Source organism: Lepisosteus platostomus, chromosome 10 (assembly GCF_059453375.1).
Source record: "Lepisosteus platostomus isolate fLepPlt1 chromosome 10, fLepPlt1.hap1, whole genome shotgun sequence".
In the NCBI taxonomy this organism is placed as follows: Eukaryota; Metazoa; Chordata; class Actinopteri; order Semionotiformes; family Lepisosteidae; genus Lepisosteus; species Lepisosteus platostomus.
In genome coordinates, this window is record NC_142620.1 from 43,869,692 (window position 1) to 43,894,113 (window position 24,422).

Consider the following 24,422-nt stretch of genomic DNA (forward strand, 5'->3'; position numbering starts at 1 on the left):
CACTCAGATACTGACAGGACCGCTGTGCATACTCAGACACTGACAGGACCACTGTGCACACTTAGACACTGACAGGACTGCTATGCACACTTAGACACTGACAGGACCGCTTTGCACACTCAGATACTGACAGGACCGCTGTGCACACTCAGACACTGACAGGACTGCTGTGCACACTCAGACACTGACAGGATCGCTGTGCACACTGAGACCATGACAGGACCGCTGTGCACACTGAGACAGTGACAGAACCGCTGTGCACACTGAGACCATGACAGGACTGGTGAGCACACCCAGATACGGGGCCGCTGTGCACACTCAAGCACTGACAGGACTCTTGTGTGTCTGTATTTGAATGCTGCACATAAACTGCTGGAGTCCAGAGAGAATTACATGCAAACTGTTTCTGACTCAGGCGCAGATGACTCACTATGCTGACTCTGTGGCTACCCACCTGACAAAGATCCTGGACTCAGACAAACACTCAGACGTCATTTCCTCAGCAAAGTAAGTCTTTTAAATTCCCTCTTTCTGCAGATCAGGGATCGTGAGATTTGCATTGAGTGCTTTTTATCATGTGTACACATATCAACTGTTTAGTTAAATTTTACGTGTATGAACAAATCAACAATAAAATGTTTGCAACTCAGGCACTCAAATCTCAGGCTTTCAGCCTGTCCCATTGAAGGGGTCAAGCAATTCATTATTTCTTGCATAGATGACAATTCATTCCATTACATAATTAATAGCCAATTGTTCCTAAATGTTATACAGGGTCACATGAAGTGGCAATTGACTGCTGGTGGGTTATAAGTACATTATTTAGAACTTACTTTTTCAAAAGATTTTTTCTTTTTACTGATTTTTTTGACTGATGCATTTTAAAGAATCGCTTGTGAACTGTTTGATTGTTTTCTTTGGCATATCAATTAGAATGAGCAGCACATTCACTTTGTGCGTGCTGGGTGTCGTTCTTCAGGTTCTTGTGTGGCACAGTGAACGACTTTGTGTCCGAAGTGGGTAAGGCATATGAAAAAGCCACAGAGAACAAGGGAGAGGCTGATGCGATGGCAAAAAAGGTGAGAAACAGCAGCAGCTGTGAAAAAACCATCAACTTGAAATAAGTAAGCGTATTGAAATATCCACTTTGTGGAAGAGCTCAAGCACAAGACAATGGAACTGTGGATAACAGAGCAATACTACTAGTACATGATTCAAATAAGTTTATGCAGAGGCAAGCTTGGAAATTAGAATCATTTTCTATTGAACATTATTACTGTATTTCTATATCATTGTCTTGGTCTTATCATGGGTGTAGATGGTATTCTCTGTTGGTCTTGTTGCCGTCTCCATGAAGATACACATTCAACAAAATTAGTTTAATTCAGTGTATTAAATTTAGAATTGTTTAATTTAGTTATGTTTTACATAAAAAATTCATTCTCGAATTACAGGGAAATGCATTTGGGAATTGAGTTTGCAAGGTCAAACCCAGAGAAAATAGATACGGGATGAATGCTCAAATTGGAGCATATTTGCCAGGACCAGCGTTCTTCTGAATTCATGCCAATGACCTAGATTGAGCTAAAATGTGTACACTAGTCAAGTTTACAGATGATACACAACTAGAAGGATAAAAAAACTATAGAAGCAGCAAATGAAATTCTAAAAGACTTAGAAACTGTGCAGTCATTTGGAAGATAATTTTTGATGTTGACAAGCACAGGTTTTTGCATGCAGGTAGTAAAAACATTAACTGTAAAACCCATAATTACTGAGATGGAAGAGGCTGTTTATTAAAAAAGATTAAGGTGTTTATATTTATACATTGTTTACATCTTTTAGACATTGTGCAGAAGCAATAAAAAGACAAACAAAAAGGCGAGGACTGTATAAGATGTGTAGTTAGATGTGTAGAATTTAAATCAAGAGATGTTATGTTAAAATTATACAATTATATAATCAATTTTTATTACTATATTGTAGAAAATACATAGCTGAACTGGAATCAGTCCAGAAGAGAACAAACATACTTTAAGAATGTCCTCCACTGACAGACTGACAGAACTGAACCTTTGTATTGCTGAACAGAAAAGGCTTTAAGGGGACTTGATAAAACTGAAAAATACTGATAAAATTATTCAAAACTATCCAAGCATTGACAAAGTCAACCAAGAATACTTCCTCAGAATGAACAGTGAAAAATGAACCGAAGAACACAAGTTAAATCTATATGGAATACATTTAAAACTGAGAACAGGAAGTACTTTTTTACCCAAAGGATTGTGGGAGTATGGAACAAACGACTCAACTATATTGTTAAAGCTGATACTCAGGCTTCCTTCAGGAATGCCTGGATCAGCTAGATTATTGAATCAGTTAGCTTGTGTCTATCAAACCAGCTGAAAAAGCCAAAAGACTTATTCTGATTTGTAACATGTGTTATGTTAATAGTATTTTGAAAAAAGCTACCTCTTGACAGATTACAACACTGAGGAGAATTCCTTTAAGATTTGTTCACCATAAATGACGTACAAAAAGTAGAGGTTAATTCCACCCTGAACTGTAAAAGAAACATTGTTAATAAATTGCAAAGTGTTTTGGCTGTGGATCTTTTCTCATGTGTGACAATACTTTCTAGTTGAAGCCTTGTTCATTACTGTGCATCTCACTACTTCTTTTTAATTGAGTTCAATTAAACTCTACTTGTTCCTTTCTAGTTCAGCACTCTAAATCTAACAAACCCATACCAGGATAAAAGGTCTTCTGAGTGAACAGTTCAGTACAAAAACTTGACTAATTAATCTGTAAAAATATTGGGATGGAAGATTTTTATCAGAATAAATGTGTTTACTGTTTCCCCTGCAGTGTGCGCTGTTGAATGAGAAGCTGGATTCACTGGTAAAAGCGCTGAGTGAGGAGTCCGAGGCAGAGATAGTGCCCGCTGGATCCCTCCTGCCCCTCCCCCAGGTCCTGCCTGGAGAAAGTGGTAACACAGAAGAGCCCATTCCCAGGGCTTTCAAGTCCAAGGACCAGCTGATGTTGAGAGCCAACAGCCTGAAGAAAGCACTCCGGCAGATCATTGAACAAGCAGAAAAGGGTATATTCTATTTACCATTAATATATATAAGCATTCACTTACAAACACTTGCACAGCATTCAGAGAAACATTATAATAACCTTATCACCTAAGGATCTGCGCCTGTGGCTGGAAGGTTGCCGGTTCAAATCCTGTGGCCGCAGAAGAATCCTACTCCGTTGGGCTCCTGAGCAAGGCCCTTAACCCCAACTGCTCCAGGGGCTCTGTACAATGGCTGACCCTGCGCTCTGACCCCAAGCTTCTCTCCTTGTCTGTGTGTCTTTGTGTCTCATGGAGAGCAAGCAAGGAAAAGACCAATTCCTAATGCAAGAAATTGTATATGGCTAATAAAGTGATCTTATCTTATATGGTTGAAATTACTCACCAATGAAGGGGTTTCAAGCAGGCTATAGCTCACAGTTCAGAACATAAGTAGGTTATAGTTAATATATACCTAGTGGGTTTTTTATATATATATACTTAGTGGTTGCATGGGCAAGAGCAACCAATGTTGAGTGAAATAGCATCCTTGATTAACAGTGCCTCCTAGCTGCTTTTGGCTCCATAGTTACTGTCTTAGCACAACCTGTCCTGTTGTAAAAATCTCTAAAAGAATAAGCCGACACAAGGAAATTGGCTTCATGTGTTGATCTTTTCATAAGCAAAATAAAATAATAAGGTTAAGCTTTGGTAATGAGCCAGACATGCTCAGGTAATAGCAGTTGGCAGGTATTGCCTACTGTAGGTGTGCAGTAGAGTACAGCTGCCTGGGGACTCAGAGTCACTTAATGATGAGGTGATCCGAGGCAAGAGTTGAGCTTGTCCTCAGTTGATTGAATACACAACAACAAATATCTGTGTGTGTTTTTTTTTCTTGAAAAGGCAGTTTCTGCTTAATTTCTAAGAGATACCATTAAACTGAAATAAATAAAAGTAAATAAACTGTTGTACCATCCTGGCTGTTTCATCTCTGAAGTGGTTCTTACTGCTACAGTATTTATGAAGACAATTAGTGTCCCTGAGAGGGTGAAGAAGCTATTTCTCATTCTCATCCTGGAGAGCCCTCCTGGCAAGAATACAGTGTGTGCTTTTACAGAATCTCTGTGCTCTTCTCTCTTTTCTTCCTCAGTGGTGGATGAGCAGAACAAGCACACTCAGGTCTACAGGATGTCTTCCTCCTCCTCGATGAAGAGAGAGAATAGCGAGGATCTGAAAGAGACTGATATGCAGCGTAAGGATAGCTTGTACTTCACTTCATTTACTAATTTCAAGTGGCTTCATATATGCATACAGTAAAAGTTTACATTGCTCATGCTAACATTATTTCTATCCTAATTCTTAAATACAGCATTGCTTCAAACAGAAAACTCTGTCATATCCTAACAATCTGTCTTCAACCCAAGTCCAGGAACAGCCTCACATACTGTCTCTACCTGCTCCAGCAAAGATGTTATCTACAGTATACTTAGTGTGCAATGGGGTAGTACGTATGCTATAGGTACTCCAACAACTATCTTCATGTTGTTGAGTGGAAGCATGGCAGTTTCCAGTCTGGAAGTGATGTTAGGACCTTGTAGCCTGGTCCTTGCAGATCTCAGAAACTAAGCAAGGCTGGACCTGGCCATTTGCTGGGATAGGAGACCATCTCAAGAAACCCAGGCAGCTGCTGTAAGTGATGTTCATAAATCAGCAGGTTGCGTCCCTCCCCATAGCTAATTGTATCCAATCCAATAGTATGATGACCAAGATCACTGTGGTCTAGGAGGTAATGTTGTTTGGAATGAAACGTGAAACCAAGGCTGAACCAACACCACTTGGTCATTAAACATCCTATGGCGCCGTTTGTAAATGTGGAGGTATTAAACCCCACTGTCCTGTCTAAATGCCACTCTGGGAAGTAATATCTGCATTACCCCCTCGACCAAAACTTGCAGTGATCCAGTATGCTGACTAAGAACATTTAGCTCTTAAGAGGTGCTGTATTTTGGATGAGATATTAAATAGACTCCCTAAGTGGTTGATCATGAAAGACTTCAGAGTAGTTTTTGATTGAGCAGGGGTGATAAAACTGTGGTCCCCTCTGAATTCCACTTTGGGTTTGTACAATCTGGGCTACGTCAGCCCTCCTGCTGTTAATGCACTTTGTAATTTACAGTGTAGTGGGGCTGCTGAAGCAGAATGGATGCTGTGGATGCATCTGCAGATGGTGGGTGAAGTGGGGCCCCACCTACAGAATACTGTATGTGTAGAGTTTATGCAAAGAGCTTTGAGCTTCTTTAGCATGAATAAATGCAATTATCACTTATTTAATGCCATTTTTAAATAATCCAGAACCTGAACCCTCTCCAAGAGAGCAAACAAACCAAACTATTCTAAATGTTTAATAAGGAGAAGTCTTCATGGAGTTTCCAGTGAGTGGTTCTGTGTCCATGCACAACTTCAACATTACATCTTTCACGGAGCATTATTCTGTTCCCACAGGCCGGGGAACGGTGTCTTCGACCACGTCTTCCATCTTCCTGGAAAAGTCAGAAAGCTTTAGCTGTGATAATTTCACTGAGGACCCAAACTCCATGTAAGAATAGGAGCTGTGACGCAACAGAATTCTCCCATTCAGACAGACCTGTATTAACCTGAAACAGCTAGACACTGGAGGCAGGTGATCCTCGGGGCTGGAAAAGTTCTAAAGACAGTTCTCACCACAGTGGGAGATTTTATATATTGTTCCTAATTGATTTCAAACCTTCATCAGAACAATGGAATTCTGTTTAGGTCTTTCATTTGTTCACAGGCAGTTATAAATAAACAACAGAACACAGTGGAACACAACACCAAATGGAAATTCTTGTTTTTGCTTTCTGCCTGAGAAATAAATACAATTGAAACATTCTAGGTGTGGTAAAAAGTTATGCTTGAAGAGCTTTTGAAAACATCTGGTTACACTATATAGGAAAGCTTTTCTTGTCTAGCCAGCCATATTCAGATACAGTATTTTAACAAGAGTACTGTAGATATGCTGTACATGGCAAAAAGCAACAATTTACATTTTATAACTGAAATTGGAGCTCCTACTTGTAATAGAATTTGATGCATTTGACTTTAACTAAAGCAAAATTGCAAACCGACTATTAAGTCATAATTATGAGGCAGTGAAGAGGCCTGAAATAACTAGTTATGGAGCCCTAAATCAGAAACTCATTTATGCAAGTAAATGCTCTGATTCAATTTGAATAGGTTTCAGAAAATATGTACAGATAGAGTATATTCTGATTCCATTGTATATATACAGTATCAATCATTTCTGTGTATATTCTATCAATAATTAGAATGCTCTGATGACACTATAGACTAAGAACATCTATCTTGTATGTATCATCTTTGACATCACAGAACAGCACAGTATATTCAGGCATGTCTCTGGTTCTAGGCAATGCACTGAAAAATGTGTCATGAACAACTACTTTGGAATTGGGCTGGATGCCAAAATTTCATTGGAATTCAACAACAAAAGGGAGGAGCATCCAAAAAAATGCAGGTAAGTGTATATCTGATGGGCGCCTTGGGCACCATAATGGTGTATATACATGCAGCTGGCCTTGATGTAAATATCACAGTGTTACTACTCTTATACAACATTGGCATGTCATTTGCCAATCGATTTCTTGTTCAGACAGAAACATAGCACATGTGTGGATCGTTTTAAAATTTTAATTCACAGCGCCTCAATGTACCAGCAGGCGAACAAGTATGTTAAAATAATGCTGGCTACATCTGGGAACTTACGACAGCTTTTCAACGTCATGTCCTGTCATGCTGGTTGCCTCATTTTGAGAAGCTGTAATTCAGTAAGAGATGTTTCTCAGCAAGCTACGCTGTGCTCAACTGTTCTTCACAGCAGTCGCACGAAGAACATGATGTGGTACGGAGTGCTGGGAACCAAGGAGCTGCTTCAAAAGACCTACAAGAACCTGGAGCAACGTGTACAGCTGGAGGTATAGTCCTTTACAGGATCAGCCCACCAAGCAGAGAAGCTAAGTGAAATCTACCCAGCAGCTGTCATTCAGAGCTCTTTAAACTCAAGGGCTGATATTGTGTCACTGCTGTTCAGTCAAAAGACAGCTGGCAAACCACCCATAAGTTACTGCACCTCAGATTCCATTTTTTTTACTTTATCATTTATTATAAGTTGTTATGGAAGTCTTGTCTATGATGAATGAATCTGTGTGAAATTAAAGAAGCATGTAGAGTAACAATAGATGCAGTGCCTTGTCAAAATGTATTTTCCCCTTTCCAATGAATTCCTATTTTGTTGAATTACAAATGACATACTGTATACATTTTTGTAGTTGGATATTTGTAATCAAAACTTGATGTTCCGGTTGAACACTTTTTATGGGTATTAGAAGTTGTTGGTGACCAGTTTCCTCTAGTCAAGAGACTAAACGTTTTGCTCAATTAACCAACAAGCTAAAATTTATCAGAAGCAAATACTTTAAAAAATAAGTCTAATTTAATTCTCAAAAAACAGCTGACAAGGAAATAGAATTTTTCTTTTTGTTTCATGTTCATACTTATAAATCAACATATTTTAGTTTTTTTTGCTTTTGTATTTTTCTTTTTGCTGGAATTTATCTTCTTTTGCCTATTTGAGAGACTTCACAATGTAATTAGAAATATGTATACAAATGTGTATATCTTATTAATTCAACAAAATGAGACATCATCGGAAAGGGGGACAATACTTTTACAAGGTGCTGTACAAAAAGTTTCCTCTCAGTTATAGGAATCTATTTACAGAAAAGCCCAGCAGGAGACTTAGTACTGAGCCATTTTATTTTCTGTAAAATGCCAAAGGAAATACAACAAATTTCTTAAAAAACAACCTGAAGGTGCTTGAAAGCCCCCTAAATTGCAGTTAAAGGATTCTGTAATAGATTTTAATCCTTTCAAGGGACAAATTATCACCACTTCAGAGAAAAAAGCGGCCTTTCTGTCTTGACACAGCGCTGAGAAGTCTGCTTCCTGTGGTTTTATGTACTGTGTGTGCTGAGGTTGCCATGGTGCCCAGAACTGTGGTTCTGAATGGCTCACACTTAAATGGCCACTTTATTATCCGCTTGTCCTGATATTCCTGCTGTTCTTTATAAAAAAATAAATTGTACATCAAAAAATAATTGTGTTACTCTTATTTCATAAAAAAAACTATCAAGTAAAATGTGATGTGGGGTTTATTGAGCTCTGGATATTGTAGAGTCTGAGATACTGAGACTTATGTGTATTCAGTGAAGAGATTGCTTTACAGAGACATTTCTGGCTTTTGAGAACTCTGACTCTGAATTAGTCAGATTGTCAACCCCCAATACCACGTTTACCACAGGATATTAATTGCATCAGGCCCCGGTGAAATTCGGTGCCAAGCTCCTAAACACGGGGGAGTTTGTCTCTGCTTTATTTTGAAATTTGTGTCGTGTTAGATTGTGCCTTCATTAGTGTGTGTGCCATATCTGCTGCAGAATATATTGCAAACTCTTGTTATGTGTATGCAGGAATGGCATGGCTCTGTGTATACTGTATTAATGTAGCAGCTGTAATAGCTTTGTAAGAGCTTTGTAATAGCTTTGCAGCCTACACATGCTGACACAGCTACCTGCATGTAGTTATGACACACTTTATGTTTTGGGATGCAATGCTTAGAATGTCAGATTTTAAATCATTTTTTTATATAGTATGTGCTATTCTGTCCCTTGATTGTAAGTAACTTGTTTTGTCTTTGATATAGAAATGCACTTTATCAAAAAGGATTTAGTATTAATTTTGCCTGGCACTCTGCCATGTGTGTATTCACAGTGCGATGGAGTCCCTATGTCATTGCCCAGTCTTCAGGGTTTGGCTGTTCTCAACATCCCAAGTTACGCTGGGGGAATCAACTTCTGGGGGGGAACCAAAGAGGACAATGTGAGTAACCTCTAATTTTTCTGTTTCACTTTTAAAAGCTTGGTGGGCCTCATTGATTCTGTTGTCCTACACGATGTTGCCGAAAGTGTTTCATGCTTTTTCTAATACTTGTCTCTGTTTGCATGACTTTCTAGTGGATGATCAGCTGAACATTTCTCATTAAACACATCTCTTCTGAAATCGACCAGAATCTAATCGAACTTGAACTTGAACTTTATTGCCATATGTAACCGGTACATGTACTGCTTCAATGGAATTCTTACTTACTGAAAGTCTCTCGATTGCTTAAAAAAAAATCCTCTGCCTTTCTGAAGATTCAGGGTGATAGCCTTTGGCTTTGCTCTTCCAGAGTATTTTAAAAATAAATCTGAAATTCTTGCAGGCGATATTTAAGGATGACATTCAGGCAAACAAATGCAAGATGGGTGTTAAAATTAATTGTATCCACTGGCAACTTAATTGTGTCGCACATGGTTAATAGGTTTGTATGTCTACTGTGAGATTTAAAAAAACAACAGATCATACCTATAACTTCACTATAAAAGAATTCTGAATGTTTTTGAAACCTTCCCTTCTTGCAAATTTGTGATTTGTGTTTAGCAAAGAGTTTAACTAAGTTGCAATTAAATTGATTTGACTTTGTGAACTTGGCCTGTTATAGTTAAAAACAACAGTATTGAATTATCTGAAGTGTTTCATGATTTGTAAATAATACTTGAGAAGTTTAATTGTACCATAACCAGAATAAATTACTTCCTGTTCTTGTCTCATACACCAGGACGTTATCCTATGTAATGGAGGCTGCAGAGTTACTGTATAATGGACTGATTGATGTCTGCTGAAGAGTGTTTTGCATGATAGTGGTCTCTGCAATAAAATCAATAGTCTTGCTATATTTATACCAATACTTTCAATATTGCAGGCCTCCACTGGTTCAGAAACACTTATGTTTGAATGGAAATCCCTATTTGTCTTTCTTGAGGTGTTGTATACAGTACCAGTAAAACCCACTTTGATTTAATTGTAGATTATTATTAAAACTCTATGCTACACAAATCACCTTGCATTATTTTAAATTCCTTGCTGGCTGCATTTCGCTACAAGAAAACTAATTTCTGCTACTCTTAGAAATCATGATTTTAAAGGGCACAGATGGGTTTCAAGGATCAGTTAGCCACTAATAACTGGATAATTAGCCTGCATGCTGTCAAATGGCATGCTGTTGTCAGTTGTAACCATTCTTCTGAAAGTGAAATAATTGTCTTCAGGAAAGTCCAATTCTGTGTTCCTTAATATTTCATACAATGTTCAAATTCACAATTTCCAATTTGCTTCGAATCTCATTTCCATGTTTAATATTGACTCCTTGACCAGACAGAATATCAGCAAGCTAGACATTAAAGCTAAACAACACTAAATATTTCGTCTGCTACAGATGCAATGCATTTGGGGGCAGAGATGAATGAGCTGTTTGTTTGCTTACTCTTAAGTTTAATTAAATAAACCTTTCAGCGGAGGAGCTTGGCAGTGGTCTTGGCAGCACTGTCACTGTTAACACATGCTCATTATTTCAGAACTTTGGGGCCCCATCCTTTGATGACAAGAAGCTGGAAGTAGTGGCAGTGTTTGGGAGCATGCAGATGGCTATGTCCCGAGTAATAAATCTGCAACATCATCGCATAGCACAGGTGAGAGCTCAGATCGTAGCAGCTGCCACATATCACACTGGCACAAGAAACTTCAGTCCAGGTGTGCTCTAGATGTATTGGGACTTGTCCTTCTTCCAGAGCTAGTGAGTCAAGTCAAGCCTCTGTACAGTGCAGTATTGCCCTTTACTGTAATAGAAACATTAAAAGCAGCACTACACAGTTAGCATTTCTGTTACTTTTGCTGATTTTCAGTGATTGACTCCTAGAATGGCTAATGATTCCAGTTCTGGAACCACGGTAACTTCCTGTTACATAGAGTCCTATAAAATACTGACAGTGCAATTGAAGGTATTGAAAAATGTGATGAGACAGAGTCTGAAAGTGCAGCGAATTAGTTAGTCTTATCACTTACTTCACTTATTGTCCCCCTTCCCCTGATAAAATAGCTGATTCCATTTTATTCTCAAGAATGAAGACAACAGTGGGCCAGTGTAGTAGGTAGTGTCTCTTGTATGGACCACCTTTATGTAAGTCCTAAAAATAGTGGTTGAGTTGTAAAAAAAATTTGATCTAATTGATAAGGATGCCAATGGAAATGAAAACAAGAGACCCTTAAAACTGGGGATGCCCACCTGGTTTCAGCATTATGCGAAGAAAGGAAAGTATGTTTGGCCTGCCCGTGTGTTAACAAGTGGGGCTTCAGCTTTTCGTCAACCTGTTGACTCCTGTGTTTTCTGACAGTGCCGAGCAGTGAAGATAACCATCCTGGGAGACGAAGGGGTTCCTGTGCAAGTGGATGGCGAAGCCTGGATTCAGCCCCCAGGAATCGTCAAGATCATCCACAAGAACCGTGCCCAGATGCTCACAAGAGACAGGGTAGGATCAGGTTCCACAAGGGCCTGGAGGAGCAAACAGCTAAAGAGCCCTGCTGAAGTCAAATAAATGGCACCTAGAAGATGCCGCTGAAGAGTTACTTCCCAATGTGCAGTTCAGAAAACAGTTACTCTACCTGTGTGAAGCAGAAAGCAGGGGATGACAAAGACACTGCATGTGTAGAGCTGAGCTGTTGTGCTTCTAGATCGTTATGCTGCTATGAAGATATTTGACAAATGCTTTCTCTCGTCCCCGTTTTCTCATACTACATGAATTCTTTTTTCATTTGTTCTCAAATTGACACAGGCCTTTGAGAGCACCCTGAAGTCATGGGAGGACAAGAGGAAGTGTGACGGTTACCGACCGTCAAGGCCAAGACTCAACTCCCAGCAGTCTATGGAGTACCTGACAGAGGAGGAGTATGTGCTGGTGCAGCAGCTGGGCCAGGAGGCAGACACCCTGATCAACAGGTCAGACAACCCCTCCACCTAGGCTGTTGCCCAGCACCTCTGCCCCAGGATAGTCCCTATATCTACTGTACATATCTCTCCACTGCCCCTCTAATCAATTAGTCAGACAGCCCCTATATCTACATATCTCTCCACTGCCACTCTGCCCATGTGGTCAGACAGCCCTTATGCCTACAGATTCCTCCACAGCAGTCAGATAGCCTTTCCATGTACTGACGCCAATGATGTCAGTCACAGCATCGCCAGGGCAATCTGAATCAAGAGGCTTTTCCTAGGTCTCATATCATGTCTCTAGTGGTTCTCAAACTGTGGTACGCGTACCGGTAGTGGTACGTGGCGTGCCGCCAGGTGGTACGCAAAATGACCCTGGAACTGTGTTGTGTGCGCTGAAAAAATCGGGACGGGTTTTCATATTTTGTATTTTTATACGTGTCGAATACGCAGCTTACGTACTACGATACAGTGCGCGCTTATACTTCAGTGGACACAAGAGATACTCTGTAATTCTATACCACTCTGTAGGAATGCGTGCTACGGACGCAAGTGACCAATTGTATTTAAAAAAAGCTACTGTATCTCCAGCAAATAGGGAGAAAGGAGAATGTGCGTGATTTTGGAACAATGCCAACGTTGTAAACACAGGAATGCATAGAAATGCGTGCTACGAACGCTGGTAATCTTGTGAGTACAGGAAAGCGTGAAAAATAACAGAAAAATATTTAAGAACTGTTCTAAGTTAATTTGAGAAAAATACACGGAGCGTCTCTGTGTTTCTCTTCCATGCGCATGAAATAATTACTTAAAATAAACACTGAAATAAAAACAGAAACGTGGAAAAATGCAGCTTGCGGATTGCTAAAGCAGGTAAGCCCCACACTATTATGTGTGGAGAAAAAGCTGCTGAACAGCTCAACCTGCTGCCCCCCCTGAAAGACACAGTCATTCATAGAATTATTGAAATGAAGGATTATATCAAAAGTACGCTGACAGAGCGCGTTAAGATGAGCAGATGTTTTTAACTGCAATTAGATGAGTCTGTAGTCGATTTGGCCAATTTGCTCGTTTACGTTAGATACGAGTTTGAGGGTACGTCCCGTGAGGACTTTGTTCTGTAAGCCGCTACCAACAGGAACTACAGGAGAGCACGTATTTCAGCTTCTGAATGAATTTATCGAAGAGAATGGCATCGACTGGATAAAATGTGTCGGAGTTTGTACAGACGGTGCTAGAGCAATGACAAGCCGACACAGCGGTGTAGTTGCACGAATTAGAGAGGTTGCTCCAGAAATTAATGGTTTCATTGCAACATCCACCGCGAGACCTTTGCCGTCAAGACAATGCCTGACGATTTAAAATCTGTTAAGACTGTTGTGAATTGTATGAAGGCTCGAAAAATTAATTCACATCTGCTTTGCTCGACTAAACAGGCTTACCCCTCTCACTGAAATGGTGCTTTTTAATTTTTATTTGTTGTTGTTTTGTTTTCTATAAAACACTTTAAGAAGCCACCTTTAAAGGCGCTATATCAAATAAAGTTTATTATTATAATATTTACTATATGTATGTGTGAGTGTGTGTGCACGCGCGGTCATGTTGGTCATTGAGAATTGCTGGGGTTCCTATGAGATGATGAGTTGTAGGTGGTACTTGGATGCTTTGGTTGGATTAGGGGTGGTACTTGGTCCAAAAAGTTTGAGAACCACTGCTCTATAGGATTGCTTTCCCTTTTGGACAAACAAGCAGAAAATCCAGAATCTGTGTATTTGCTCAAAGCCAAGAGTGGATGATGCATACACACTGCAACATTTGAGCATCAAATAGGGAGATCGAAGGAAATGATTGCATCACAACCAAAACACTCAGGAGCAAAGCAAATCCTAATGCTGATTTTAATTTCCTAAATTGAAATACAAAATTTAAATCAAAATTTTAGGATGATTTTCTGAAGATAACTTCCTAAATTTACACTCCCCAACCTTGTTTCAGGGGATTTTTATGGTTTTGCTCTCTGACCTCAATAAAATCCTCCACTCTCCTGCCAGTTGCAAATGACAAGCTCTTCACTTAATGGCAGCTCTCTGTTGAGAGCAAAAAGGCTTCTGCCACAGTTTTTGCTTTCAGGCACCTGAAGGGTAAGCAGATTGAAAAAAACGGGAGAGTGTGTACAGTATGAGCTTCAAGAATTGCTTATAGGTTTTACTGGATATTTTTGCAACGGCTGTTTAATAGAAAAGCTCGGGAATAAGGGAGACTGTTTTTGTTTTGTCTGTAGAATCCGGGAAGCTGCAAAGACACACAAAATCGTTGAGCAGGAGCTGGCACATGCTGTCAACGCCAGTGCTCTCATTCTGAGCGAGGCTTTCTCCAACAAATCCAGCTTCCCCGAGGTAAGCTACCAGCTTAAGCTCCATTGAAAATAAGCAAATTGGCATCCGGTGAGCCCATCCAGCTAACCCAAGAATTAGCATTGTGTATCCCAGTGCTAGCGTGCTGACCATAACTAACATAAACCCAGAAAATCTACAATTATAATTGGGCCAGCTGCTCAACAGCTTCAGCCCACTGCCTCCTGATCTTCTGGGATGCTGTATCTAGAGTCCAGTTAATAGAATTCTGAAGTAGGCTAATGAAAACAAGCCCACCTTGTCTTGTTTTAGCTTGATTTGCGAGGCTCTAGTTCTGTCCTCCTTAATTCTAAGTCACGAAGTCGCACAACAGTAAAGGTACAAAACAGAAATAGATTTGCTTAAGTCATAAATAAGTCTTAATTATAATCATTGTGAACAGTCCCTTCAGTCCTTATTGTTGCTATTGAGTTGCTTCAGTACATGTGGGTTATACTGCTCTGGTCTGCTTCAGTCCTAGGCAATTTGGTAGAAGCATCATTGAAATAACATTGGCTCTGCCACACCTTTCTCATCCAAGAACAGACTGTATAACCTTGTGTGCTGGACTGCTGATGAAGTGCTATTATGAAGCCAAATTCTGTAACAGAGGTGTGGAGGGACTTTATCTGCACACGTCTACATTTAGCTGAGGACAGAGGATACATAGAGCAGGAAAAATTTCCTGAGACCTACTCACTCAATACTATAAAGTGGCATTGCAAAAGAAGTTCCTCTTCGTCTTAACATGTCTTATGCAGTACTGTTTTTATTGTTTCATCAGAGAGCAACTGGATACTTCCAGCCTGTATAAATTGCAACAATATATTTCTTTACATAAGCACCTATGAAAAAACAGCTAAGATAGATGAATATCATCCCCTCCCTTTTCAATTATTTGTATCCTTGTTACAAACTTGCAGTAGCTGTAATTTTGAAGAAGAGCTAGATAAAAAAAACATTGTAATTAACTTATTGCTCTCTCCATCACCAAAACTCTTATTCACTGATGTATCAATTAGAATACATATTGCTGGTTAAAATGCTATAATTAAACACCAATAGCTTTTCTTTATAGAAACCTTATTCAACCTTGCAAGAGGTAGCTAAGGCTTCAAGTGAATAAACTAATTTAAAAAAATGGCATCTGTATACACTAATTAGGATAAATGAATGTTATTCAGAAGAGATAGCGTTGTCAAACAAAATTATTATTTTTACTGAAATTACTGAACAACATTGTTGGCTTTTACCCAAAGCAAATAACATTTGTACCTAATTGTACAGCTGGGTATTTTGCTAGAATAATTTGGGTGAAATAGCTTGCTTAAGGGTATACCAGTAGTATCTCGCCTGAGATTTGAACTCACAAGCTTCCAGCTCCAAGCCAAGAATCCTGACCTGATCAAAATCAGAATATTGATTCTAATATTATAGTTACATTTAGACAACTTGAAACTTTTTTTTCCTGCACTAATTTTTAAAGATTTTGTTCTTTAAACACAGTCAGAACAGAAGTTGGCTTCAAGCAAATAAATACAATCTTTCAGTTTGTTCTCTGTTAGGATTCAATGTAAATGAAAATAAAGACTAGCTGACTCTGCACCTGCGGTGTGCGGAGGGGGCAAACATCAAATCTGTCGATTAAAAGCCAGCAAAGAAACATCACTGCCAGGGATCCACTTTTGATATATATACATCTTTTTGTGTTCCTTCAGTTCATCAGCCGAAACACTGCGGTTGACATTGTAAACAGTGTCAAAGCGCTCCAGCTGGAAACTAAAATGTTGCTGGATGGAAAGTTACTGGTAAGATCATACTGTACCTGTCCCTTCTTCCGGGCTACTTCAGTACTACAGTATATGACTGGTGTTGAGTCCCCTGTCTTGTTGCCTGTGGCGTTAAAATTCTGTGTCTTTGACCTGGGTCAGACCAGGCCCATTGCAAACTTAAACCATGTGTGTGGACAGAACTCATCTAAGGTTTCAGTGCTTACTGCCATAATTGATGAGTTCTGTGTCTCTGTGTAGATGTATCACATCATATCTTTCATAATAAATATCTGTATTCTGTCATAGTAAAATTATTTGTAAAAAATCAATAGGAAGCTAGTTAGGCAAGTCGTGTATCCATTGTCATGTTTTGCACCTCTTGCTCTTCCAGTTCACTAATCCATCATTTTCCTTTGTTTTGTAGTCCATAACTACATTTCGTCATTTCAGACTCAGGTTACTTAATACTGAATTCTTGGGTCTGAATGAAAACTACAAGTGGGAGTTGAAATTTCTCCAGTTTTCAGACGCTTTCTTAATGATTATGTAATCATATGATGAATTACAGCTTTTTGCATTGTAAATACACAAGGTTATCCACAACATAATAATTATTATTCCTCATACATAGTCTGTAATCATTTCTTGTATTTGTTTAGTACTTTTAGTCACAAAGGACTCCATAGCACTATCTATTGCACAGTGTGCAATACAAAGAGAAGCAATTTATTATATGGTCTGATTACATAATATGGATTTAGTTTGGGGTTTTTTAATAACGGCGGTGTCCTGACTTAATTTTTTAGAACCTTCTGACCAGGATTTGTTGTTACAAGCTAACACTAATTGCTCTTTTCAATGTCTTAGCTTCATTTACAGTACATTTCACACCTGCCACACACCAAAATGGTTAATACCATTAACCAGCATGAATAATGCTGAAAATATTATTACCAATAGTGTTTCTGCTTTGACTTGAATAAGTAAAGAAGAAAGTGTGTGTACTCTATGTGTGGGGGGCGGGACGGGTTTCAGGGCTGATCGCCTCTCGGCTTTTGGGAGCCCACATGTCCTGTAACACGTTCATCTCAACCTTGCAGCAGATGGAGTCCCCGCAGGAGGAGGAGCTGCACTCTGCCCTGAACAGTATGAGCAGCGAGCTTCAGAAACTGGGAGACGTGCACTGGATCGCACACATCGTCAACTGCACCGATGAGGTCCGTTTGCCAGAGCACCCTAAAACTCTCTCTTCCGGCCCCCTGAGAATCAGTCTCTCTAACGCTCATATCATTACATCTTATGACATAAACTGTTTCAAGGACTAAACCTGGGTGACATCAGTTGCACCCCCAAAACTATTTCACTTCTGTCACCTTTCCATTGCACAAAATGGAGAACGACATGGCATGCTATAAAAATAAACCGTAAAGCTACAGTCCAATTTAGAATATACATATACATTTCAACCAATTTGAAAGGCTTCATAAGTCATTTGGGATTGCTTTTGCTATCGATGTGGGTTCCCAATCCAGGTGCTGGGGACACACACAGCTTCTGGTTTTCTTTACAGCTGAGCTCTTTACTTCAATGAACAGGTTGCTTGGTTGGAACATTTTGTAAGTTGTTTTTTTTCCTTCACAGTTGAAATTAAGCCTATGAACGGGTCTGTTAGAGGTTCAATTATTTAACTGAGGGATCAGGTGAAACAAAAACCAGCAGATGTGGTTGGTCTTTAGGACCAGGATTGGAGATCCCTCTTGTAGATTCACGTTTTCTTGCCAAACAAAGTAAAAAATGAACAACAGTAATTAAAATCACACTAATAATTCCATCTCTGATAGTATCTAAATGGTCTGTCACTAAATGTAACGTCTCCGGCGTGTCTGCTCAATAATCCAAGGCAATACAAACTGTATTTTTTCTATCATTAATACAAAATTAGTGAAATATTTCATTGCAAAGATGGCGATCTGAACCATTGAACAATATTGCTCTTTAGAGGAGAATGAATTTTTTACAAGTATTAGTCAGTGTATTTATGCACCATCAAAGAATTTGACAATTCTTTAGACTGCTTTCCCAAGCTGCACAGGATTTCCCAGCATTCTAGCATGATTCATTACCATTTAATGTTTAAGTATCTGGACTAAGGTGTAATTAAAATGCAATATGAAGTCATGTGACAAAAATATGCATATATGACTATTCATCGACATATTCCTTTTTTTCCTTTTGCAATACATATAATTGTAAAGGTTTGATGAGGAGAGAACCATAATGCTCCATACTTCCATATGAGCTCTGGAGAACCACAATTACCGAAGTAGACTTTAATGTGGCTAAAACAGCTTGTAATTTACTATGAGATGAAATCTGTACAAATACAACATATCGTAAAGTAAAATTAGCAAAAAGCTACAAGCACCCAGGTGAAATCAGCAGAGGATGGCAAAATGATCATCTAAAGATTGAACCACTCATCTTGTCATGTTGGCCCTTATCCCTATCTCATTGTTTGTTTCAGGAGACCACCAGGAACAACAGCAAGAGCAGCATCAAGCTGAAAATCATACCCAAGGCAAAGAAGGACAGAGAAAAACTCCACAAACAAAAATCCAACAGCTCTCTGCCTGGTAAGAGCATGACATGGGATTCTGTGGTCTTGTTTTATTTGATTTTGTGTTTAACGCCAAGATTAATCCAACAACTGAAGACATACAGTATTTACTTGATGTTTGTCTTTTTGTAAATTCAGATTTTTTTAATTTGGCAGTTACCTCCATCAAAATTGCCAGCTCCCTATTAATTTTGTCTCATTCAATTTTGCAAGTTTATACCTTCTGGTTACCTGAATTATTTAAGATAAGGATGAGGATTCACAAGCTTTCGTTGTGTTCCTTGGTTACAGTAGAAGGCACTAAACAATAGGGATTGAGCCTCAATGTGTATTTTTCTTCATATTCTACAAGCTAACACTAATTGCTCTTTTCAATAACTTAGCTTCATTTACAGTACATTTCACACCTGCCACACACCAAAATGGTTAATACTGCTGAAAACATTATTACCAATAGTGTTTCTGTTTGGACTTGAATAAGTAAAGAATAAAGTGTGTGTACTGTATGTGTGGGGGTGGGACGGGTTTCAGTGCTGATCGCCTCTCGGCTTTTGGGAGCCCACATTTTTTGCGAGAAAAATGCCCAGATGCGATGACCAGATGACCAGATCTTTTTAATGACAAATCATATTTGATTTGTGGGCTGTTTTTTCAGTTGTGTGACAGAGAAAGCTAGAGAAAGCCTGTCAGCTGAAGTCACTGAAAATGACAAAGACAAAAATGAAGGAAGGCTAAGTTAGTAGTATATATATTTTTTGTCCAGTGTGGCAGGGGTACCTTCTGATTCCACATGAAAGATTTTTTCCAGCAGAATTGACAGGTCAGCATTAACCTGTCAATCTGGAAATGAGCTGAAACAACAAAGGCAGAGTCTGCCTTGTGTCCCTGTGGGGCGGCTGAGCCCTGTTGTTGTCCAGCTGGTGTGCTTTTGCTCCCCCGTCAGTCTCTGCCTCCTCCTGTCGATGTCTGGTGTGTTACTGCATATTGTGCTATGTGCTTTTCTGTTTGTTTTTTTTGTGTTTTTTTTCCTGCCTTTCCTTTTGCAAGTGGAGAAGTGGCGCACAGAGGAAGTAGCAGCTTGGCTGGATTCCATTGGGTTAGGGGAATACAAAGACATATTTGTCCGCCATGACATCCAGGGGTCCGAATTGGTTCTCCTCGAGAGACGAGACCTCAAGGTACAAGACAGGGAAACTCGTGTTGTCAGTGTGGAGTGGGGCTGAACAGACACACCTCCTACACTTGTGCTGTGGGTTGCCATGGCATCCAAGAGAAAAGGAAGCTGTTATTACAATTTCACTGTGGCCAACATATTACTCCACCTTTAAAACTGAAATATTATTTAAAAACTTGCTGGCTGATAGTAGGTACATTGTCATAGGTATTCATTTGTAATAAAATAGTAAACATCTTTTACCCCAAATAAATATTCTAATGTCATGATAAGGTCCTCACAACAAACCCTTTGGAAGTACTAATCAGTGGTTGTTCTGCTTAATTTGCAAAATGTGCCATTCATTTAAGGTTAATTAAAAGTTCACTGTACAATTACGAAGCATGGTTACAAGATCTTACTTCCTTGTTCGTTTGAGAGTGTGTGAATTTTTACAAAACCAGAAAAACAAACTTAAAAGTGTAGTTTGAAATAAACAGGAATTTTCTCATTTTAGAAAAACACAATGAGATAATTTAACACCACATGAATCTCTCCCTTGTGCTCTGCCCACCACTAGGCAAAATTCTGACTCAACTGTGTCTGTTTCAACCTCACTCTGTGTCTTATGTCTTTCAGCTGGAGCAAAGAAAGTTTTGAAAATAAACTTCTTCACTTTTATCGATTTGATCTGTTTTGCTGAGCAATTGCTCAAGAATGCTCCTTTGTGCAAGAAAACCATTTTGGAAATCTGAAATCCCCTCATTTGTTGAGCAAAAGATTAATTGTTTGCTCATTGAAGGATTTCATTAGTCTAATATCTCCACAATTGCACCCTGGCTTAATTGTTTTAAAACCCAACTGAAATGGGACACATCTCAAGAAAAAGTCTTGTTCTTAAACTCTGTAAGCTGAAGAAACACATTCAACCTCTGCTAATTTAATTGAGGTTTTGGAAGTAGCTTGCAGTGACGTCAGTGAGAGATTAGCTGTTGTTCTACTCAGCACTAACTCTCCTCTCAGGCTCTGTTGACCTTGCAGTGAGAGATGAGCACAGCTCAACAGCTCAGCGTTGCGGAGTCTGCAATGCGTCAAGCTTGAATGGGCAGGATGCTAGGTCAACTCTATTTAATTCTTTTTTAGGTTGCACAGGAGTTGCAGCCATTACTCTGTCGCATACTGTTGATGACTCCAAATAGGTATAAAGAATTGGCACACAAAAAAAGAAGTTGAAATACTTGGTAAATACCAAGAATTGTAGCCACAGAGCTCTGTGTGGGAGTGTTGTCAGGCATTAATCCTATATTGCAATAGTCCTTAATGAAATGACTACACAGGGCACCACTGTAATTGTCGCTCTTCCTGAGTAAGGGCCTAATCACTCTACGTATTGGCAGAGTGATTGTCTGAGCACAATAAATCACATTATTATTACACCCTATCACCCCTCCTCTCTACCACCATCTGCCAGTTTTTCCAAGATGATATTAGGGGTTTATCTCTGGCTGAAGACCTCTTGCATCCTGAAAGCGGTTTTCATGATGCTACTCATTACCCTGAATTAAAGCTGTCTCTAAAGCTGTCTGTAGTTATACATTTTGTAATGTTTGTTGCATTGCTTTCATTCCTGTCTTGTTCAATTTGCAACCTTTCTCTGCACTAAAATCCAAGTGAAACATTTGGCAAGTCATTCCTGACTTGTATTTCTGAAAGCCTTTAAGGCACCGAAATGTACTTTCCTCGATCAGTAATTCTGTGTTGTTGCTTATTTGCATGCTGCCAATTCAAGCTTTCTGCTTGTTCCATATTTCTGAAACACGACACCACGCTCTGATTTTTGGACAAATCCTTCTCCAAGATCAAAAAATAAAAATAGAAAAGTGGGCCGGTACTAGCATAATACTCTTGCAAGAGACATTCGATAAACAAGTGAGAAATATATCAGCTGTTTATTCATGTTTTAGAATGAACTTTCAGTTTTAAATCCTGAATTGTAACTATGGAAATATTGTATCACCCATCAGATCCACACAACTCAATATAAACAGACCATACAGTACAAGTGGCTGTTGTACAATAAAGACAACGGCAGGGGGCTCATTCATCGGAGACGTTGCTTTCAGATATCCCCCATTCATCTCATCTCATTCACCTTCACTCATTGCACAGTAGATCACCTGTTGCTTTCAATAACAATTTCACAAATATTATATTATTATATAAAAGTTTAAGAACTTCAATAGCAGACTTTTTTTTTTACATTTCTAAACTATAATTCCATTGGGAAATAGGAATGATAAACCAAACTTTATCATGATGATAGAGATGACTTCATTTGAAACTTGATCAAGCAAAGCACTAAACCTCTTAGAGCAGCGCCAACCTTGCAACCCAACACTGAGAGAAGTTAAATTACAATACAAGCCTCCAGTCTCCAGGGTCTTTAAAAGGAAGACAGCCTGTAAAATTGGTATTGTAAAATAACTTTCATTATTTGTGTTTATCCTGTAGGATCTTGGGATAACAAAGGTGGGTCACATGAAGCGAATCCTTCAGGGAATTAAGGAGATTACCACGTCCATCTGACCAGAACAATGCGGCGATCCTGGAGGGATTCACTCCGCTACAAGCTGGTCTCCTTTCCTCTGCGAGGGATGTGTTAAGAACAAAGGGCAGAGCGTCATCATTTATTCTTTCTATCCCAGCACGAGCGCGCTGAACCCATTCAAGTGTTGCTGAATGGGAGTGAGACTGGTGGGGGGGGGGGAGGTATTTCCGAATCCAGATGTCTCCCCTGCTTGTAGACTTCCTGATGAATGTGCTTTCCTGAGCCCTTGGCTAAGGCCTGACAATGTACAATGGTGTTTTGTTTTTGTTTTTTTATTGGAAGGCCAGCTACGTGTTGAGAATGAGCTGAAAGCGAAAGGCAAGGGACTGATTTTAGCATAGCTGTGAGATTGAAAACACTCCCGACCTGCCAGGATAAATATCTCGAAGAGTATGTGGAACATGTCATTATTGTGTGTGGAAAAGGCCTCTGAGAGAAGCTGGGCCTCCTAGTCTTGTTGTACTGTGACCAGAATCCTGCATGGCTTCTACACCTTCCCCAACCTCTCGTGGTGAACGTCACGATTCTATGCTCCTACCTGTACATCACACTTGTGCTTTTGTTCAATTTCTGTACAGTACATTGGTGCCAAGCCCGTGTGTGTGTCAAAGGCACAACAAGGCTGTGTCAACAGAATTGTGTTTTGTGCATTGCAAAGAAATTACTCACCTTGCACTTTAGTCCTGGATGCAAGACAGCCAACAGTATTATCTTCTCTTTTTTTTTTCAAAAGGGCCTCTTTGTTTCAGGCAGCATACAGTACAGCTACATTAAAAATACATCACTTTTCTGCAGTTCATGTTAATGTGTCTACTTCCAGTATAGATATACTGCATGGCCTTGAGCTATCAGAAAAATATGAACCCTTAACAGAAGTGAGCCTTTTGTTCAGCATCTTTCTGTAGCCACATCAGTAGAGCATTTTAAAAGTGTTCCACTTCTCAAACATTTCGCATGTGAACCATTTTCATCACTGAGCTTTTAATCAACAAGACCATGTAGAAACAAGCATTAAACAACTGTATAGTGTTGGAGCAGGTTCTCTTTTAACAAGAACTACATTGCTAAGCTGTGGTTAAAGGGCTCAAGATCCTTCAAGGATCGCCTTTCCTATATATCAACATGATTCATACTAAAAAAGTGAAGACCTTGTTTTAAGGCTTCACACAGGGCTGCTTGTATTTTTTTGTAGGCATTTGGATAGTTTATTTCCCTATACACCATCAAAAAATATTTAAGTTAAAGGTCAAATAGAAAAACACCTCATTTGCCCAACCCCATTGCAGTCTGTTAGTAGGAGGATTAATAGTGTGGAACAAGCTGGCATACTACATTAAACCATAAATGTGATCAGTTATAGTACCAATACAGAAGGAAAGCAAAGCCAGCATGATATCCAAGTATGTCTTATTCTGCCTTTGTAAATCAAAATCTTCCCGAGTCAAAAGTTTCTCCTGGAACCCAATATTCAATGCATTGAAAACAAATTGGCCTAATGTATAGAATATATATGATTTTGCTTATTTTGCCATTTTGCTCCAAAGGCTCAGAGTTTCAGTGTCTCTCTCTAAAGTGACACAATTTTGCTGTCCATGACTGTTTACACATCTACAAACTACATTCTTACTGGGGTGTCAATAATTAGAAAGAAAGTATTGCAAAGAATCCTATTAAAAACTGTTGTGATCCCAGCGCCAGTCTGTTTAATGCACATCCTGCCAAGTGAGGCTAGATGTTCTGTTCCCTTGAAATCTACTCTTGAAGAGACCACCGTGTCCAGTTTTTTGTTTCAGCTGGGTGTTCCCATCACTGGGGCTAACTGATCCTGGTAATTGCTCGTTTTGATTTTGTTCTGCATTCAG

At 39.3% G+C, this 24,422-nt stretch overlaps 1 protein-coding gene across 9 annotated transcripts in view; it reads left to right on the forward strand.

Annotated features, from left to right (window-relative positions):
• The window catches only part of LOC148653757 (diacylglycerol kinase eta), an 84,802-nt gene extending 60,551 nt beyond the window's left edge, over nucleotides 1-24,251 (forward strand). For 7 of the 9 annotated variants that reach the window (XM_088649099.1, XM_088649100.1, XM_088649105.1 and 4 more), the window contains 17 exons: nucleotides 416-507; nucleotides 980-1,079; nucleotides 2,869-3,100; nucleotides 4,209-4,310; nucleotides 5,561-5,654; nucleotides 6,507-6,614; nucleotides 6,975-7,071; nucleotides 8,927-9,034; nucleotides 10,609-10,722; nucleotides 11,425-11,559; nucleotides 11,863-12,026; nucleotides 14,299-14,413; nucleotides 16,129-16,218; nucleotides 17,283-17,399; nucleotides 18,707-18,815; nucleotides 19,847-19,977; nucleotides 22,464-24,251. In XM_088649099.1, coding sequence (XP_088505225.1) covers nucleotides 416-507; nucleotides 980-1,079; nucleotides 2,869-3,100; nucleotides 4,209-4,310; nucleotides 5,561-5,654; nucleotides 6,507-6,614; nucleotides 6,975-7,071; nucleotides 8,927-9,034; nucleotides 10,609-10,722; nucleotides 11,425-11,559; nucleotides 11,863-12,026; nucleotides 14,299-14,413; nucleotides 16,129-16,218; nucleotides 17,283-17,399; nucleotides 18,707-18,815; nucleotides 19,847-19,977; nucleotides 22,464-22,538 — 1,983 coding nt within the window. In that variant the 3' untranslated portion in view covers nucleotides 22,539-24,251. The remainder of the gene's footprint in view (nucleotides 1-415; nucleotides 508-979; nucleotides 1,080-2,868; nucleotides 3,101-4,208; nucleotides 4,311-5,560; nucleotides 5,655-6,506; nucleotides 6,615-6,974; nucleotides 7,072-8,926; nucleotides 9,035-10,608; nucleotides 10,723-11,424; nucleotides 11,560-11,862; nucleotides 12,027-14,298; nucleotides 14,414-16,128; nucleotides 16,219-17,282; nucleotides 17,400-18,706; nucleotides 18,816-19,846; nucleotides 19,978-22,463) is intronic. The other 2 variants (XM_088649101.1, XM_088649102.1) reach the window with 2 other exon arrangements.
• The last annotated feature ends 171 nt before the right edge of the window (nucleotides 24,252-24,422 follow it).